The sequence below is a fragment of the Cervus canadensis genome, chromosome X, assembly GCF_019320065.1.
Source record: "Cervus canadensis isolate Bull #8, Minnesota chromosome X, ASM1932006v1, whole genome shotgun sequence".
NCBI lineage: Eukaryota > Metazoa > Chordata > Mammalia > Artiodactyla > Cervidae > Cervus > Cervus canadensis.
Genome location: NC_057419.1, coordinates 98,299,414 through 98,318,937, shown reverse-complemented (window position 1 = coordinate 98,318,937; position 19,524 = coordinate 98,299,414). Strand labels below are relative to the sequence as shown.

General features: G+C 51.5%; 1 protein-coding gene and 1 long non-coding RNA gene across 4 annotated transcripts in view; one reads left to right on the top strand and one right to left on the bottom strand.

Moving 5' to 3' along the window:
• MAMLD1 (mastermind like domain containing 1) overlaps nt 1–12,551 on the top strand; it is a 108,387-nt gene extending 95,836 nt beyond the window's left edge. Inside the window, exons 4-6 of one of the 2 annotated variants that reach the window (XM_043458716.1) lie at nt 9,356–9,440; nt 10,382–10,878; nt 10,963–12,551. In XM_043458716.1, coding sequence (XP_043314651.1) covers nt 9,356–9,440; nt 10,382–10,878; nt 10,963–11,475 — 1,095 coding nt within the window. In that variant the 3' untranslated portion in view covers nt 11,476–12,551. Of the gene's footprint in view, nt 1–3,033; nt 3,278–9,355; nt 9,441–10,381; nt 10,879–10,962 lie in introns of those variants that run through there. The other variant, XM_043458715.1, reaches the window with a different exon arrangement.
• LOC122434934 overlaps nt 3,263–19,524 on the bottom strand; it is a 41,904-nt gene continuing 25,642 nt past the window's right edge. Inside the window, exons 3-4 of one of the 2 annotated variants that reach the window (XR_006267502.1) lie at nt 8,044–8,312; nt 3,263–4,755 (exon numbers count right to left, since the gene is read on the bottom strand). This is a non-coding gene — a long non-coding RNA (uncharacterized LOC122434934). The remainder of the gene's footprint in view (nt 4,756–8,043; nt 8,313–19,524) is intronic. The other variant, XR_006267501.1, reaches the window with a different exon arrangement.

The window sequence follows — 19,524 nt, the reverse complement described above, 5'->3', positions numbered from 1 at the left end:
GCACGTGGCAGCCTGTCTGGGGAGCTCCGAGGAGATGGGTATGACTGGAGGTTAGAGTACAGGACACAATGGGGTGGGAGACCTGGCTGCCAAGAAGATGGGAGGCCCAGGGACAAAGAACCCTAATAACAGAGCTTACAGGATGTGCTTGGGGCTGTAAGTATCTGCAAGCCATTGGAGAGACCTAGAGACAACCTTTTTCCAGCAGGTTCTCTATCATGTTCTGTAGCATGGGAGTGGGTGTGAGCTCTGTGAAATTGGGCACCAGCATCAGACTCTATTCATCCCAGGGTCTGACTCTCTGAAATTTGGAATCACATGGAACCAGCCAATCCAAGAGGTAGTAATCATTGTCCACCAGTTATGGACTGACCTGCTTTCTGAGATTTTCAGTGATTCCTAAGAGAGAGATGGGTTTACCTTATATGTGGAAATCTCTAGGAGTTGAAACATCCCTACCACCTTTTCTTTGGAACCTGGGCCCCCTGCTAACAGGGTGTGGGACAGAGGTTTCTTTGCCAAAGTAAATAAATCAGAGAAGATGCATGAACATCAGCTACAAAGCTCCTTGTCAGAGTCTTGACTGAATCTCATCTAGTTTATATCTTTCTTTTTTTAACCAAGGATCCCATTGGCCTGCCAAGTGCCTGCTCCCATTCTGCTCCATGTGAATGGGTGGCTGCTGGCCCATTCCAAACTGCTGTTGAAACAGAACTGCCCACACTGCTGGGGCATCTTCTGCTGATGGTAATTTCCATGTGCCATTGGCAGGTTTTTTTCTGCCTGATGAACTACCAAGGCGCTGGGAGCGTATGTACCAGCTGATGAGGGGTCTTGCTTCTTGACCCGTCACTAATATCCTACCAGTCACATGAAGCTACCGGGGACTCCTGAGCAAAAGCTTACAATGCTTCAGTTCCCTACAAATAAACCCCGCTCATTGCTTTCCAACTGTGTCATCATCTGGTGGGCAAGGAATGAGACCTCTAGGAATAGTTGCATATCAGGATTGCAAAAACCCCTCCATGGCTATAAAACAGTGTTTTAAATTACCAAGGTGCTCAGTATGCAGGCACAAAGAATAGTCCATTGTAGAGAGTGATGTTTCTGTTCATGTCCCAGGTGACCTTGGTTCAAGGACAAATTGGAGCTTGACTTAGCAAAGTTGCAGGTGGTCAGTGAGGTTGGCTCTGCACTGATGCACCCACCCAAGCGGAGGGGTGCCGGGCCCTTCGTGGTGGGTATATCGTCAGAATGGCAAAGGCATTTTCTCTCCCACATGTACTGAGTTCAGTTGCTAAGCATGTTCCATGTGGTTTTTTGGTTTTGTATTTCTTTGGGGAGAGGAGTGTCATCTCTAAAACTCTCAAAATAGTTCAGTTTTCTTCCTCATCCCATCTTTGTGTGTGTGCTTAGTCACTCAGTCATTTCTGACTCTTTGTGACCCCATGGACTGTAGCCCACCAGTCTCCTCTGCCATGGGGATTCTCCAGGCAAGAATATTGGAGTGAGTTGCCATGCCTTCCTCCAGGAGATCTTCCCAACCCAGGGATCAAACCCAGGTCTCCCACATTGCAGGTGGATTCTTTACCATCTGAGCCTAATTTACAGGGCCCCCTTGTAAAACCTGGCCTGTACTTCTCTTAATGGCACATTTGAACAGTGTCTACTTTTCAGACTTGTTTTCCATATGACAAGCTAATCACACACACACACACACACGCACACACCATGCCAAACTCCATGTAGACTTGAGAACCAGGCAAACCTTTATTTGCATCCTCCTCTGCTACTTACTAGCTGTGTGACTTTGGGCAACTTCGTTAACCTTTCTGGGCCTCTGTATCCTCATTGTAAAATAAGGACAGTAATCGTTCCTGCCTCACATACAGCTGTTTCAAGGGTTGAGTGAGACTGAGGATCAAAAGCACTTGGCTTAGTGCCTGGTACATAGCAAATGCTTGATCAGTTCAGTGGTGGCAGTTTTTACCATTAATTCAGTTCAGATGAGGCATCCAAACATCTCGTGTCTTGTCATCCATCACAGAGAATTACCCACTGTAGGTGCTTAGTCATGTTTACTGAGTTGACTCCATCTCTTTAGCTGAGGATCGGGAGATAAATATTTCCCTGTCTACTGGGATGTTTGATAAGACACAGGTGATCAGTCGAAGCTCAGATATGAAAAGCATGCAAATGAAGAGGCTGCTTCACATACAAAGAGCTTGTCCTCAGGGTGGGCTCCCCCTGGTCGTCGGGCACCCCGTGGCCAGGTGCTCAGCAGGAGGTCAGGGTTCCCTCAGCACCTCCGTGGAGTCTTGAGGCTTCCTCTGACATGGATATCAAGTGTGAGGGTTTTAATGGCCTTTGGCTGAAAGAATGGGGTCAGATGTTCAATTCAGATGAAATCCCCGTCTTCTAAAACATTATGAGGTGCCACCCACATGAAAGTCCCTAATCCTCGGGGCCCCGGCAGGGTGAAGTGCCTCAGGGCTGCAGCTCAGGACTGCTGGGAGATTCCTGCCTGGGTGTACACATTACTCAACACATGTACACACATGTACCTACAGACCAGTGTAGAATGGTGTGCTCTGTTTGGGGGGAGAGCACGGGGACGGATTGGGATTGGGCATTGTTGATGAACCAGCTATCTGACCTAGCCTGATGCCCATTTCCAACCAGACAGTGAGTGATGGAGGCAGTCTCCTTAACTGAGACCCATGGATGGGTAGTAAGTGGTCCAGAAAACCCCTGAAATTATATGTAAAATGTTGGTGGGCTGGGAAGGGAGAGACACCAGCATAAGTGCTTTTTCTGTGGAGAGAGACTGTAGCTTTTAAGAGACTTCTGAGAGGAGTCTGTGACCCAAGACAATTAAGAGCGCAGAGCTGCTGGGTTTGGTTGACCCAGGCTAGTTGGTGTGTCTAATCAAAGCCCCAGATGACCCCCTTCTAGGCGGTCAGGGCAGTGACAGGAGTAGTCAGAGGCAAGTCGTGGCCACGCCGCTGATAGACTCTTCAATGGTTGTTGTAGACTCATGTAGACAGAGCCTGCAAGCTTGGGGAAGCCAGGCCCCCCCAGGTCAGCCTCGGGCGACAGCCCCCATCCTGCCAGGCCCTGGGGAGTGAGTCCTTCCTGCCCAGCAGCTCCTTTGCTCATGAGCTGGCCCGAGTCACCTCCTCGTACAGTACCTCAGAGGCAGCGCCCTGGGGCGGCTGGGATCCGAAGGCCTGGAGGCAGGTGCCCGCTTCACTACTGCCTAGCTGCGACGCTGTCGGTAAGTCTCTCCCCTCAGCCTCGCTTCCCTCATCTGTCAACTGGGCACAGTCCCCTGCTCAGCCTGCCCGCCTGCCGCACGGTGCTGTTGGAGGGACAGAGGAGGTGACAGCCTAGCCCGTAAAGCTCTGTGCACCTAGGAGAGATGTCCAGAGCTTTCTCTGCTGCATCCCAGTCAGTCTTTGGCAGAGAGACCACCCAAGTCAGCAGAGGGGAACTAAGTGGGTACCGCCCCAGGGACAGTTACTCCCTCCCTGCTGTTGGCCATCCAGCACCCCGGTTCCTTCCCTGCCTGTCTGTCCCTGTGACCAGACTGTGAACTGGAGGGGGACAGGGCCTGCACATTTGGACCTACAAATCTCCCCCCTCCAACCTTGTGCCTGCCTACTCCGTAGCTGCCAGGCACTTGGGAGCTGCCTCTCCAGCCGTCTGCTGTGGGCGCCACACCCCGAGGTGTTCTTTGACCCCAACTGGGATTTGTGTGCACCTCACGAAGTGGGAAGTCAGATGGCCCCACTCAAGGAGGGCAGGCAGAAGAAAGCCAAGCCAGGCCTGGCCAAGAGGCCTGTGAGTTTGCGTCGTCCTCCAGATTCTGGAAAAAATGGCTTGACTCATCCTAAGGAGTTGCATTAGTGGTCATGACAGCAAGATGGTGTCCAAGAAGACATTGCAGAGACTTGTTTGGCTCATGAACTTGTTGTTCTGGTGCATAACGTATCAGTGTGTGCAGGACGTCAGCCCTCTCTGCAGAGCAAAGTAGAGAAAAGAGCATTTGCTGAGAGAGAGTGATCAGAGGATGCTCATCTAGCTGAAATGACCTCTGGGATTCTGGCCTCTAATGGAAATGCTGCTTCTATCCGCATTGCCCTGTTCTCCCGTCGCACAGGCCTCGGCCTGCCGGAACAAGCAGTGCTTTCCATTCAAGGGCTATAGATTTCTCTCTCTCTTTTTTAACCCTTCTCCTATGTAATGTCAGAGTCACAGTGCTCTTCGGCTTGTCCAGCACAAGACTGCCAAGGAAAGAGAATTAGCAAAAAACAAATGGGACATCGTCCACTTAGGATGTCTCTGAGTTCCACCCTGGTGTTCCATGTCCCCAGAAGGCAAAGAACAACAGATCCAAGTGAGCTGATGTTGAGAACTCTTTTCCCCAGCATGTTATCTCTCTGCAAAACCAACCCTTCCACTCAGCAGTGGAGGGCGGGACAGAATCTTGGCCCTCAGATCCTCACTATTAAGCTATGGAAGTTGGGCCTGCCTTGGGGGGGGGGGGCGGGTGGGGAAGGCATGGAGGCACAGGACCTACAGCTCAGCCCAGACTCAGGAAGGCCAGACTTTCTGTGACACAGAGGACGCAGGCCCCCGCCTCCGTGGGAGAAGAGAGGCAAGCTGCAAAGACATTTGTTTCCTCTGCCACCAGATCACTCACAGCATGGAAGCCTGGCCCTTCCGGGAGAGATGCCTGGAGTCAGAAGTCAACTGCAAAGGCAGAAAGTAGAGAGAAGTAAGGCAACCTCCAGCTCTCTGGCGGTCATTTTCAACAGCAGTGATTTTTGTGAAGTTACCAATGGCAGCTTCAGATTGGACCCAACCCAAGGACAGTGCCATCACCGAGGGGAGGTCCCTGACTCCTGCTCCAGGGGCCCCCAGGGGCAAAGAAAGACCCTCAGCTTTCTCCTGTCTTAGCACCCGCATGTTCCCATGGACCCTGGCCCAAACCCTGAGCCCAGGTTTCTGCTGTGCCTCCCCTCCCCATCCCTTCAGTCGGTTGTGATTTCCTTTGATTGGTTTACTTGTTGGTTTCTCCCTCCATGGTGAGCTTCCTGAGAGTAGAAACACACAGTACCACCCCAGGGCTGGGACAGAGCTCTGCCCATGGTAGACCCACTGGGTCCCGTGGTAGACCCACAAGATGTGTTTGTCAACTGACTGGCACGGGGGCTCAGTGGGCTGCCAGGTAAACCCTCTTTACCCACCCGGGATCCAGCAGTTTGTTTTGGGGACCACAGAGTCAGTGAGGCTGCCCTCCCCATCCCCCCACCGGGCAGGGAAGGACACGGAGCCGAGGCCTTCAGAAACGGCAGGTATGCCCTGCCTTGGCCTTGGCTTCTGAGGTTCCCTCAGCACTCACATCTGGAGGCACTCCAGAGAAACTGAGTCACAGGCTCCAAGAGTTAGGAGGGAGAGTTAGGACATCGTGAAGCTGGCCTGCATTCACTGTGGGCATCCTGTGTTGTGTCTGAAGGACACCTGAGGACAGTGTCAGCCTGAGAGCATTCATGCCCTTCAAACGGGGCTTTGGGTGGAAGCATCTTCATGGCCCACAGGTCTGAGAAGTGCCCCTCCAGGGGAGTTGTGGGAGCCCCTAGAACTCAGGTTTCCGTGCAGAATGATGTCTTCTTGACATTCCAAAGGAAAAGTCACAAGTGTTGGTGAGCCCTTTCCAAATTTGGCTTCCAAAAGCTACCAAAGAAGGTACTTTTCGTAGTGGAGTATTGAACAAAGCAGCCCACACGCTGGAGCTCCTTAACCTTTGAGCCTCTAACACAGAGCTGCGTGTCTTCTGCTACCTGCAGGCTGCTCTGTGCGTGGTGCTCAGGGGCACATCTGCTGGGGAAGAGGCAGGAGAGCCCCAATGCTGGAAAAAGAAACCCCCCCACACACACAGCCCTTTTTTTTCCTCCTCCACCCCTCCTTCACCAGCCCCCACTTTGTCCCTTCCCTCCCTCCCTCTCCCTTTCTCTCCCTTCCCCACTTCCCTCCCTAGACTCCATCCCTCATCTGTCAGAGCTATTTGTTTGGAAGCCCTTCCCAGTCAGAACACACTCCTCCTGGGGATCATGGGCCAAGTAATTTCAGGCTGAATCTGCCTGAAGCCCAGGAAGCCAGTGTGGGCATCCGTGTGGGAGTCTTGCCAACCCTCTGCCTCTGTCCCATCCCCATCCAATTAATGTGTCTGTGGGCCTTATGAAGGGGTTGAATCTGTCATGAAACCATTCATGGGCTGCAGTGGAGAGAGGGTCCATCAGGTGCTTGCTCGGGGCTCACAAGAGACCCCCACTCGCGGTGGCTGAAGGCTGAGGCCCGCAGGGCGGCCTGGCCTCCTGGGTAGCTATGTGTTGGGTTCTGCTGTGTTGGGAGGCAGTGGGGGGTTCGGGCCAGCCTTGCGCCTGTCTCCCCCACCTATGCCTAGCAGACTCGGATGGAGCGCTACGCCTCAAGTGAGCCCCAGAGCTTCATTGGCCTTAGCATGAAGCCTTGAAAAGCAGTTCCAGGACTTCCTGAATCACCATTCTGGCTGAGGCCTCTCTGAGGGTGGCCCCTTGGCCGGATGGAAGGAGGCGCCCGGGCCCACGTTCTTTGGGAGACTTCCTTCCTTCCAGGGACAACATGGGGAAGCACACCTAGGCTCCCAGAGGGCCCACCTGCCACTGCCCCCTTGTTGTCACCTATGCAGCAATCCCGAGTGCCATGACAACCACCCACAGTCCTAGGAAAAGCAGTGCTTGGCTGAGCTCCTCTGTAACCATCCTTCAGAGTGTCCGTCACTAAGCAGCCACTTTCAGCCATCACTTCCTCCGGGTCACTGAAAACATTTGTCATTTCCTGTTTTCTCCATGTTCCAATGATCCTAATTGTCAGTGTCAAAAGGCAACAACTGTTTTCTTGGGGCTTATCTTCGGAGCGCACTGGCTGAGAACAAAGGATGGGGCCTCTGTCTGCAAACAAAGGAAGCCGCCTCCTGGGGGCCTGGAGAGAAGCTCTGGCTGCTCTGCCCAGGGGTGGGGGCCGGGCCGGGAGCAGCGGGCTGGCGGTGTCCCCCCATGCCCCAGTGGCATGAAGAGCTTTCTGCCTGACAGCAACACCCCAGGATGGCCAGCATCAGCCCTTCTGTCTGGACTTGGAGTTTCTGTGGCCCCCACCAGACTTTGCCTTCAATTCTGGATGTTCTGGATTGTTCTGCTTCCTTGGATGAACGCTGGCCAACATCCTGCTGTCCCTATAACCCTGGACCCTTCAAGAAGCATTTTCTGTCATCTGGCAGACACTGCCCACTTCCTCCACTCTGACCCCTGCCCCAGCCTCGCCTTCACTCTGGTTTCCCAGGCCCTGGGGGTGTCTTCCTCTCTATCTCCTTCCCTTTGGACTCTTGGGTCCATCGTCATCATTCCCTGCTTTTTCTTGCGTTGCCCTCTGTAGCCACCATCTGCCCCTCTCCCACCCTGTACAACTGTGTCATTTGGTGAACCTAATGGAGCATTCAGTGGGGATGGAGTTAGAGTTGGTGTAGACAGAATTAGAGCTGGTGTAGACAGAGGGCCCAGGAGCCGGTCCTGGAAGCAACAGGCTAGAGAGATGGAAGCACTGGACCTGCAGTTAGGAGACACTGCACTTAGCCAGCCATATTGCCTGGAGCATGTCACTGACCCTCTGTAAGCCTCAGCTGTCACATCAGTAAGCTGGGGCCATAGATCTTCTGCCCAGGTCTCCTGGCGCAGTAGGAGGGTGACTGGGCAGACCAGAGGTGAGAGCTGCCTTCAGAAATGCCTGCCTACCCTAAGCATCTCAGGCAGAGCCCAGCACCCCCCACCCCCCATCTCCCCCACTTCCCAGAGGCATGGCCTTGGCGTTCTTACGACCCCTATGATCCTCGGGTCCTGCCCGCCCCCAACAGCATGCTTTAGCAGGAAGAGGGCCGCCCCAGGGGAAGGGAGGCAAGAGCTTGGACAGGAAGCAAGCTAAGGGCAGGATGCTGAAATCACTCACCGTGTAGTCCGCCCACTACCACATGTTTGTGTTCGTTCTCTGGCTTGGCAGGAACTGAGGCCGGGAACTGCCGCCAGACCTGGGAGCCAGGCACTCTCCCAAGCGCCGGCCCTCTGCCTCAATCCCTTCCCACGCCAGCCATCCAAGAGTGGAGAAGCAGGCCACTCAGGCAGCCTGTGTTGTCCGGTCAAGTCTTCTGGCGTCTGCTGGGGTGTGGTGGACACAGTTCCGAAGTAAACTCAGGGAGATGTGCTCCCTGATGGGGCTGCCTCGAATGTTGGCACATGGAGGATCAGAAAAGGGGAGAGAAATAGCAGCGGGTGAGCAATGGACTGCAAGTCATACCCAGGGCCCAGCCACAGCTTGGCACCAAAGGGCTGAGGGTCTTGGGGCAAGTTATGCCTTCTGCAGGCCCTCAGCTGGCTCTTTGGTGGCAGGCCTCTCTAGGAGCTTCCATACTTGGGGCTGGGACTGCAGCCCTGAAGCTTGGCTCCTCTCTGTGCCCACCCAGCTTGGAGATGGAGATCGGAAGCCCATTCCCATCACCCATGTTGCAGCCCATCAGGAAAGCGAAGGGAAGCTGGGAATGAGTGACTACTCCGGGTGTTGATCAATGCATCCATCTGACCAACTGATCACCCCTGCTCTTCATGCCGGGACCACCCAGAACGAGCCTTGGCCCTTTTCCCCATGACAGCCCAGGCACCCACCACCGCATAGCCCAGAGGCTGCTCTGCCCCACCCCTGACATCCCCAGTTGGTTCAGCCATTCTTTGCCCACGTGCTTGGGAGCCCAAGCCCCATTGCTTAGTATCCTCTGGGTGCGGCCAGTTTGGGTCTCCCTGAGAGTGGCTTGCCCAAACTCTTGTCAGCACTGCAGACATGGTCTGGCCAAGGCAGAGGAGTGTAGGACTGTCACCTCCCTCCTTCTACATACTCTGCTTCTGTTAATGCAGCCTAATGTCACATTTGCTCCTTTGGTGACTGCATCTCACTGCTGCCCCATCCCGAGCAGAAGGACATCGAGAATGCCTAAACCTTTTCTCTCCGTGCTCTTGCTGTTTAGCTCTGTGTCTCTGCCACATCCTATGCTGCCGCAATTGGTTTTTAACTCAGGTGCCGAATCCTACTTGTATCCATACCCGTGGAGTTTTGCTTGGGAGGGTGGGGCATGCATGCGAGTGTGTGTTGGTGTGTTCACTCATGCTTTCTGCTACACCAAAGCCACGTCCTGAGTCCCCACACAGTGACACCAAGGCTAGAACAATTTGGTAGCCCGAATCTAACACTTCTTTTTTCATCTTCTACTTAGCGAGAGAAGCAGAGATCAGGTCTTATGGCAATGACCCCTGAACAGCGCAGTTCACGTATCACCCAACGGATGAGTCAATTTCAAGGTAAACAGTTAAAAGTCCATGTTCTCAAAGGGGTGAGCGGTGGAGACTGTGTGAGGTTGGGGGAGAATTCCCTCCAGCATAAACTGTTACTGAGATGATTCTGGAAAGCACTGATCAAAAGAGAGTAGGTCTGTGAGGCACTTCCATGGCACCCTGGTTGGATCTGTCACGTGGAAAGCGTAAGTAGAGTCCCAATTGAAGGCTCAGTCTTAATGACTCAACCATGTAATCAACATTGATTGGCTGAAGATACAGATGTTAGCCAAACACTACAAGTGATCTCTGCCAAACTAGCCCAGGAGACGTGTTAAGCACTCGTCCCCAGCCAGTAGTGACATTGGGCCAGGACAGGTATTCTTACCCAGGGCTCGGAGGAGGCTGCTTGCCTTCCAACGGGTGTTCAGCATCTTCATTGTAGCCTGGCGGCACCATAGCACCATCACTCCTCCATTCTCTTGCAAAACCCCCTTTTCCTTCGGGCCTGATACCAGCTGAATGCCCCCACCTGTTCAGGCTGGAGTGGCATGTCAGGTGTGCCTTAGCTGCAGGGACCAGGCAGACAAGTTCTAGGCCAGTGTCAAGAGGTGAACATCCTTCAGGGGGTGGGTAGTACCAGGCCTGTGTATGGATTGTATGGGGTTTATAAAAGCAGGCCCAGACCCCATTCTTGGAGCTTAAAATCTATGGGCATTTTCAGTCCAACGTGATCTACTCTTGGGTGGAGGGGAGCTATGAGCACAGACCCGGGGGGGTCTAGGAGGACTTCTCCCAAGAACTGCAATCCAGGCTGAGGGTGGAGGAACAAGGGGAGAGGAGGATGCTCAGTAGGAGCCAAGGGCAGGAGGTGAGAGGTCAGTGCTGGGCCAGTGGCTGCCCGCTGGCCACTGCAGCCCAAGTGGAAGACACCTTTGGAACTGACCCCCACTTCTCTCTTTCGGTAGCCATCCAAGGTCAAGTCATCTCCAAGTGTAGCCGGACCAAGGCAAGCTCCCTACCCAGCCAGCGCATGACACCACCCAGAGCTGGGCTCCTTCATAGCAGTCTGAGTTCAGGAATGGCCTCACCCATCAGGCAGCAGAGCCAGGAGACCATGCGCATGTTCTCACCAACCCCCCGCGGGCAGCAGGGGATTTTCAGCTTCAGCCCCCAGTTTCCCACACCTTCACAATTGGGCCACAACCCTCCGGGCAGCCTTGGCTCCATCTACCAGCACATGGGGATGCCCAGTGCTGCTCCTGCAGGAGTGCCCCTGCCTAGATTCTGTCCCAGCCCCCAGGGCAGCCAGGCCCTGGGTCCTCACCAGCTCAGACAGCCCCATATATCAGGAATGTCCACCGTGCTCCACAGCACTGCCTGGGTGGTGACAGCAACATCTCTGCACACCCCAGTCTTGAGGGAGCCACCCCCGAGCCAAGCAGCTCATGGCATGCAGCAGCATTATGATACCCGCGCCATCTTTACCAAGACCCTTGTGACAACCTCCCTGGAAGCCCCAGTGTTTCCCTTGCAGCAGGCAGTTGTGTCCCCTAGTCAGGTGGCCCCAGAAGGCAGACCTAGCCAGCAGGCAGGTGCTGCCCCCGCCAAGCCCAGCTCCAGCCGGCTGGGCAAACAGAGTGTCAGAAAGAGCCCAGTGCAGGGCCCCGTGCCCACACCACATGCCACCAAGTCCCTCCAGCAGGGTATGGTCAGCTTCGGGCCTGAGAGTCCCATCCAGGCCATTGAGCCACCAAGCTCTGTGGCTGCTGCTGCTGCCACCTCCATTGTGGCTGCCGGCCAGTCCCAGGCCAGTCCCTGTGACAGAACAGGGAACCCCTCTGAGTCGTCGTCCCAGTCCCTACTGGACGATCTTATTTCACTCCCTGAATGTTCTGGAGTGGATTTCATCGACGCTTTCATGGATTCCACCGAGAGCCCTGATGAAGACTGGATGGGCAACCTGAGGCTGATCAGTGGCACTGTAGAAGACCAGGCTGCTGACGAGGGTGCTGAGGCCCAGAGTGCAGGTGATGTCCCCAAGAATGCTGACAAGCTTTAAATACCCTAGAAACCTCCATGTGGCCATCACCCTGGGGAGTGGTGTGAGTCCATAGCAAATTTACCACTGGCCCCACACAGCCACATGCTTATTGCCTCATTGCAATTTGAGGGGCGGAAGCCCACACCCATCCCTCTCTCTACCTGTGACAAAATGGAAATCTGGTGATTTTTTTCAAGCTACCTGTACATATCTGAAAATTTTGTACATGGTTTTCCTAAACGTTCATGACAGAAGTGTTTATACCGTGTTTTGTGAGTTTGTAATTAAGACAACGGCTTTCGTTTCAGCAGAGTTGTGTTTATTATGTCATTGTCCGTGTGTATTCTACATTGTTCAAATACGCAGACTGTGTTGTTCACTCCAGCCATACCTTATCAAACCAGGTGGCTGAGTTGCTTACGCTTTTGATGTAGTGGTGGATGTGACCAAGAGGTGTTGTGCAAACTGACAAATGCCAAATAGAAACTCACTTGGCCATCTATTTCCATTTCCACTAAAACTTCTATTGCCCAGTGTGATTCTTAATGTCTTTTGCAAACCTTGCAGCGTCTTCTAGCTCTTTCCTGATGAGCCTGTTACAGCACAAGCCGTTTTATCATTAAGTAGCCTGCAGAGGAATTATTTGCCAGGAGGTAGAGAGTTCTGGAGATTTGAGAGAAGCAAAGAGAGAGTTTGTGAGCTGGGCATCTCTGAGGGTTCTACCCGTTATCACTCAGACAGTTTGCACTACTCTTGACGGGCACCTTGCAGGGTGGAGGCAAGATGCTCCTGATTTAAGCCCTTTCAGTATTTGTTCTGATGTAAGGCTCTGTGGTCTGGGGGGAAAATGAGTCTGTAAACATGAATAGTTGATTTGGGTTTTGTCACTGATGTTTTCTACTTGCAGTTATCATCATGTATGTTTAAGTGTCTGTTACAGGAAACCCACACCCACTGTCCTGTAAACTTTTGTCAGTGTCCAGACTCTGTGTAATGACATTTTAATTGCCACCTGGTATTTTGCCTCTGCATTTGAAATCTGGCATCTGTTTCAAGCAAGTGTGTTTTTTTCCTTCGTTCTGTAATAAACAAGAGAAAAGTACCTCTGTGTTTTCATTTTCCCAGGGAGCATTCAGAGTCTACAAACCCGTGTCAGTTAAGCCTGCTGGTGTCTTTGGTTCTTTCTGATGGTGCTCCCTGTCTTGGGATGCTTGGGATGCACTGAGAGGTGCAAGAAGTTTGTGTAGCCTGCACTGTGATCCTTTCACATCACAGCACAGAAGCACATCGTTTATGGTGTAGGCCTCTTAAGATGACTGACTGCACTGGGGGCTGGGGGCAGGGGGCAGGGGGAGGCTTGTGTTGAGAAGCTAGTTCTCCACCACCATCCTCTTTCCACTGAGACGGTGACAGCCAATTAAAGATCCAATGTCTCTCACAGTAAGGGGTGCCAACATAGGGCGGCTGGAGGTTGCGGGGACCTGGAGACTGAAATGCCATCACTTCACACAGAGGTCCAGGAAGACCCTGGTGAAGGCGTGGTCCCGGGAGAAAATGGCCTTCCTACCCTTCCCCTCCCTGTCCCTTGCCCTTCCCCAAGGTCTAAACTAAGGGCAACCCTCATATTCCTGAGCACTACAGAGGGTAGAGCCTGGTGGTCCGGGATGCTGGGCCATAGGGCATAGGAGGTGTGTCGCCATCTTGCCCCCTTCAAGCTCGGGGCCCATCTCTGGGGCCCCCTTCTGCCGACCCATCAATCCTGATCTGCTGCCCAATCCCTGCTTGGCCGCCTCCTCTCCCCGCCCTCCCCACCAGCAGTTGCCAGCAGCATCTTGGCTGCAGGCTGTTTCCAGCTTAAACTGCATGAAGACAAGGGCTCTTGTCACCTCACACTGTAAGGCAAGCCCCTCACCCCATTTTGAAGCAGATACTAAAGAGATGGGACCTGTGCCTCTCCCACGAGGTGCCAGGACTTGGTGCGTAAGTGGCAGAGGTTGCATATGGAACCACATCTCCCCAAAGGCAGTGAGGAAGCTAGTTGGGGACCCTTTTGCACACACTATGTGCTGTAAAAGTGCAGCTGAAGCACCAGCTGGGATCACATATAACCAAAATTGAATACACACATTTAGCCCCATAACTGGTGGGGAGAAGACCTACTCATCGTCAAGGTATAGGATGTTCCAACAGAATGACTTTGGGGGCTGAGGGATGCAGGTACAATGCGGCAGGCCTGTCCTGTCCTGTCCAGTGGAGCCTAAAATGCTCTTAAGAAGCATCTAGGGAGATGCCCCCACCCGCCACTCTCAGTGGCTGTTCAGTCAGTTCAGTTCAGTCGTTCTGTCGTGTCCAATTCTGCGACCCCATGAACTGCAGCACACCAGGCCTCCCTCTCCATCACCAACTCCCGGAGTCCACCCAAACCCATGTCCATTGTGTCAGTGATGCCATCCAACCATCTCATCCTCTGTCGTCCCCTTCTCCTCCTGCCCCCCATAGGGGTGGAGGCAGACCTCCCTAGTCTGTGGGCCAGAGGGATGGTGGAAGCAGTCAGGGCCCCAAAGCCCCAGTGGTTGGCCCACCTGCTCACACAGCCCCTCCTGCTTCCTGCAGAGCCCTCCTTGTAGATCTGGGGAATGGGGATGTCCTGTGAGTGTCCCGCAGCTCCAATCACGACTCCATGTCAGAGGCTTGGCCTCTGTTCCCCCTGTGTTAACTCAAGTGCCCCAGTGGTGCCAGGCCCCAGGCAGGCCCCAGCTGCCCCTCAGAGCTTGACTGGGACACTTGGGCCCACCTCTCTTGTCCCCTATCCCCAGTGGGCCCAGGGGTAGCAGGACCCACCTACCCAGACTGTTGCTCACAGCCAACCAGTTGGGGTGCTGAAGGCCAGTCAGTGCAGCAGAGCCTCCTCAGTTCTGCCAGCCTTCAGAGTCCTGAAATAAAAGCTGAGCTTGGACTGCTGAGCTGGGTTAACTTCCCATCCCAATCACGTATTGACCTCAAGGCTGAGCCAGTGTGGACAGCACCCCCCCCAGCACTTCCTGCCACCTGACCCTGCTTGGCCTCACTGGCCCCAGCAGGCCCTTCCAGTCTGTTCCTCCTAGCGGTGGGTGTCCCAGGCTACTCCTGCCCAGAGATGGCAGCTCCCACCATTGTGCCATCGCTCAGCTGCCCTCTCCTGCACCCCTGCACTGTCAGCCTCTTCTCTGCTGGATTCTTCCCAAGGGGGTTGAACTGGGCCATGTGCAAAGGTCTTCACCCACCTCAGCCCATCCAGTTGCAGTTCTGACACCCTGCCGCTCCCCCCCTGACTCTCGTCAGCCCAGAGCCATCTGACTCCTGTCCTGCTCCTTCCCAAGTATGCTCGCTGGCCAAAGGGCCAACTCCCTCTCGGCCATAAACCCAATGGAAGCTTCTCGATCCTTCCAGAACAGCACTGCCCCTTGGCTCCTGGGAGTGCCCTGGGATGCTTCTTTCCCTCTGACGTCCATTTTCTCTGTTGCTTCCTCTCACCTGCAAGGCCTTCTTCCCTTGCTCTCTTTCCTCCAGTTTCTTCCCTGGGAGACAAACAGGTTCCTGAGCCTAAACCCAGCCTCTAAGCATCTCAACATATTGACAGCCCAGCCACAAAGAGTGGTGTGTCTGGGCAAGAAAGAATGAAAGCGTTCGGATGCTGCTCGATGACCCCCACAAGGAGGGTTTGCCCTGAACCTGCTTCAGACAGCAGCTTTGGTTGGAGGCCCCTGGCCTGTGCAGGTCCTTCACTGGGAGGGCTGGGAGGACCTTGCAGGTGGGGCCTAAGGTCCCCCCACAGGGGTGCACGAAGACCTGCAATCACCAGTGGGGAGGTGCTCTCTATACACCCTGTCCCATCACCCTGCTCCCCAGCTCTGAGGCCGGGGGAAATGCTGGAGGTTGCCAGAGAGGTATGTGAGACCCCAAGGCCTCCATCCTCCCTTAAAGCAGGCTCCAGCCCCTGAAGATCCATTTCTCATCGGTCCCCCTTCAGTCTGGAAAGTCAGGGGATCTGGCAGTGGACACGGGCTTTGGGAGAAGCACAAGCCATTGGCCATTCCATGATTCAACAAGCATGCTTGTGCCAGGCACCAATGGGTAGACAGACATGGTTCCCAGCCTAATGGAGTAAACCAGGGAGTGCATCTGTCAAGGTCATGCACAGGAATAATACCAGGAGATTACAAGTGTGTGTGTGTGTGTGTGTGTTCTCCAAAGAAACAAAACCAATAAGGAGATTGATTTACCATAAAGAATCAGCCTACACACTTAGGGAGGTTGAGAAGTCTCATGATCTCTGGTCTGGGGCCCCAGGAAAGCCTATGGTGTCATTCCCAAGACTGGAGAACCAAGGGAGCCAATGGTGTAAATCCCAGTCTGAGGTCTGAAGTCCACAGGACAAGCTATCAGGGTGTCCAGCTATCAGGCTGCAAACTCGGGCAGGAGCTGGCACTGCAATCCATAGACTGAATTTTCTCTTCCTCAGGACAACCTCAGCTTTGTCCTTAAGGCCTTTCAGTGTGGCTGAGGCCACACTATTCAGGATATTCTCTTTTACTTCACATCAGCTGACAGTAGATGTTCACCACATTTCCACAGTGCTTTCACAGCAGCACATGAGTATTTGATTAAATAACTGGCCCATGTAGCCTAGCCGGGTTGACAGGGGGACAGATGATTGACACATTAGCAAAGACAATCACAACAAGTTGCATTAACATCCACAAAGGAAACACAAAAGGGGCAGAGAGTGAGAGACCCCAGTGTGGTAGGGCTGGTGGGGACACTCAGGTAAGAGTGATTTCACTCTCAGGGAGTGAAATCTGAGCTGAGATGAAAGGATGAGAGGGAACAAGGATGAGAGGGAAAGAGTTTGGGCAAGGATGTTCCTGGCAGAGGAAAGAGCACATACCAATTTGGGGAGAAAGGGGAAAAAAGTCAGTGGTTAGGGCCCAGTGAGCTAGGCGGGGAGGGAAGAGTTGGGGTACTGAGGTGGACAGGACCCTGGAGTCTGTCTTGATTCCACAAGGGAAGCCTTGGGTCACTCCAGCGCCTCCACTCTGGCTGGAGGATGGACTCCAAAAAGAATGGGGGTGGCTGGTGTTGAGGGCCTGCTTCTCCCTAAGGACTTCCCCTGGACATCTCCAATTCTGAAGGTCTAAGGTGAACTCCTCAGGATCCCCACAAGCTTGGGAAGCCTTCTGCTCAGTGGAAGTTGGTCATCACACCCTGCTAAGGGCCTCAAATCCCCTTGGTATTCAAGTCCAGACCTGGGAGTCATCCACGATGTTTGTATTTTTCTTGTCCTTTCTGTATCCTGGAGAGATGGGATTTCTTCCCCACATCCATCTGCAAAATCTCTGTGATCACAATAAAAACCCCAGCAGGATTCCTTTCTGGAACATGACACAGTGATTCAAGGTGACTCATCTAGTAGGTCAACAAGACAAGAATTGCCAGGAAACTTCTTAATAAGAAGACTCCAGAAAGGGTTCCAGCACTATCAGATATTAAAATGTATCATGAAGCTACTTTATTTTAAACAATGTGGCTCTGGCACAGGAGAAGACAGATGAGTCAGTGGAAAGAAAATAGATAAAAGTATATATGGGAATTAAGACAATAGCAAAGTGGCATTTCAGATCAGCAAGGGAGACTCAACACACAGTGCTGGAAAAACTGACTGGCCATCTGCACAGTAAATCTGGATCTTCTACCTCCCTCCTGACATCAAGATAAATTCAGATGATTCAAAGATTAAAATAGAGAAAAGAACCCATAAAAGTACTATAAGAAAACAAGGGTGGGTATTTTCATAATATCAATGTAGATCAAGCTCCTCCTATTATGACATGAAATCCAGACGCCATAAAGGAAAAATTGATAAAATTGTCCACACAGAATTTTGAAACTTGCATACAGAAGAAGCACCATGAAAGTCAGAAGATAAATGACAAATTCAGGAAAATAAAAGTTTTGGAACACCTGACAGACAAAAGGTGATTTACTTAATACTTAACAAATAGAAGTAGTAGACTGTCTCCGACAAGAATTTCATAACAGTATCATTCACAGCAGCCAAAAACTGCAAGCAACCCGGGTGTCTATCAATAGAAGAAGGGATAAAAGCAACTCCACTGTATCCATGCAATGCAATACCAGCATCAACACAGAGGGATACTCCTTGGACACTTGTCAAATGCATTATGCTGCCAGAAAGAAGCCAGACTCAAAAACACAGGTACTATATAATTCCATTTATACAAAGTTTTAAAATAGATAAAAGTCATCAGAAGTGAAGAAAATCAGAACAATGGGACCCTCACAGCAACTAGGGGATTTACTGAAAAGGGGGACAAAGAGACTTTCTGGAGTGATGGTCAATTTTCTATCCTGCTAAGGATGTGGGTAACACATGTGTATGCATTGCCAAAACTCAGAGAATGGTTTGCTGAAGATCAGGACAACTTGCTGTTAAAAACATTGCCTAAAATAGAAAAATCTTAAACAAATATTGAACTCTAGTTAATGATCTGCTGGAGTGCTTAGAGGTGAAGCTTACTCATGTCTGCAACTAACTTTGAAAGACATTTTAAAAAGATGCTTGATGGGTGGATAAAGGGATGGGTAGAGAGATAGAGAGATGTGACCAGGCAAGTAGAAAAATGTGTTAATTGTAGACTCTAGGAGGTGGGTCTGTAGGGATTCGATATATATTTCTTCAAACTTTTCTGATGACTTAACATTTTTCAAAATCAAATATTGGGGGGAAAACAGTTTTTAAAAGTAAAGGGATGCTTTTTAAATAAATGTCTAGCAATTTGAGGTGGGAGGAAAAAGTCATAGAGACCAGTTTTTTATTTGGAAAAAAGACAGGGGAATGTTTGATTTTCCTACAGCTTCTTTTCTGGAAGCCAGTGTAGCTGAGCACAAAACTACAGGCACCTCAACAGCCACTCATTACATGAGACAACTAGACAAATTGGTTTTGTCTCACCCCTTCTGACACCATTTTGCAAAAACTGATCACTCAGACCATTGTTTACCTGTTTTGCTCACCTGAACTGTCTCCATAGTCTCAATATTCTTTTATCAAAATATTGGTTTTATTTTTCTAATTTTTATTGAAATATACTTGATTTACAATGTTGTGTTAGTTTCAGGTATATAGCAAAGTGATTCAGTTATGTTAAAACATAACTGAATCACTTTGCTATATACATATTATTAGATTCTTGTCCATTATAGGTTATTACAAGGTATTGAGTAGCGTTCCCTGTGCTATACAGTTGATCCTTGTAGGTTATCTATTTTATATGTAGTAATGTGTATCTGGGGCTTCCCAGGTGGCACTAGTGATAAAGAGCCTGCCTGCCAATGTAGGAGACATAAGAGACACAGGTTCAATCCCTGGGTCAGGAAGATCCCCTGGAGGAGGGCATGGCAACCCACTCCAGTATTCTTGCCTGGAGAATCCCCATGGACAGTGGAGCCTGGCAGGCTATAGTCCATAGGGTCACACAAAGTTGGACATGACTCAAGGGACTACACACACATGCAAATGTGCATCTGTTAATCCCAAACTCCTAGTTTATCCCTCTTCCCACCTTTCCCCTTTGGTAACCATAAGTTTGATTTCTATGTCTGTCAATGTATTTTAATTGTTCTTTTTAAATGTTTCTATTTTCACCTTCTTAGTTAAAGTACCTTGATAAACATTTATTATTTTGTATGTACTACATAAAAATTCAAATAGAGCTCTTTCAAATCACTAAGAAAAAGACTAACTGCCCCAGCAGGAGGAAATGAGCAAAGGATATGAGTAGTCAGTTAATAAAAGAGACAGAAATTGTCAGTGAACACAGAGAGGATGCTAAACCTCCCCTGTAATGAAAGGAAGGCCAATAGCACCAACGATGGTCTGTCAAGACCTTTCTATCAATCTGGTCTCAAACATAACAATATACAATAGCCAGTGAAGCTGGGGCCTGGGCACACATGTGTTCTCTCTCCTCCACTCCTCTATGGAGGACAAATGCATATAACTTTTGT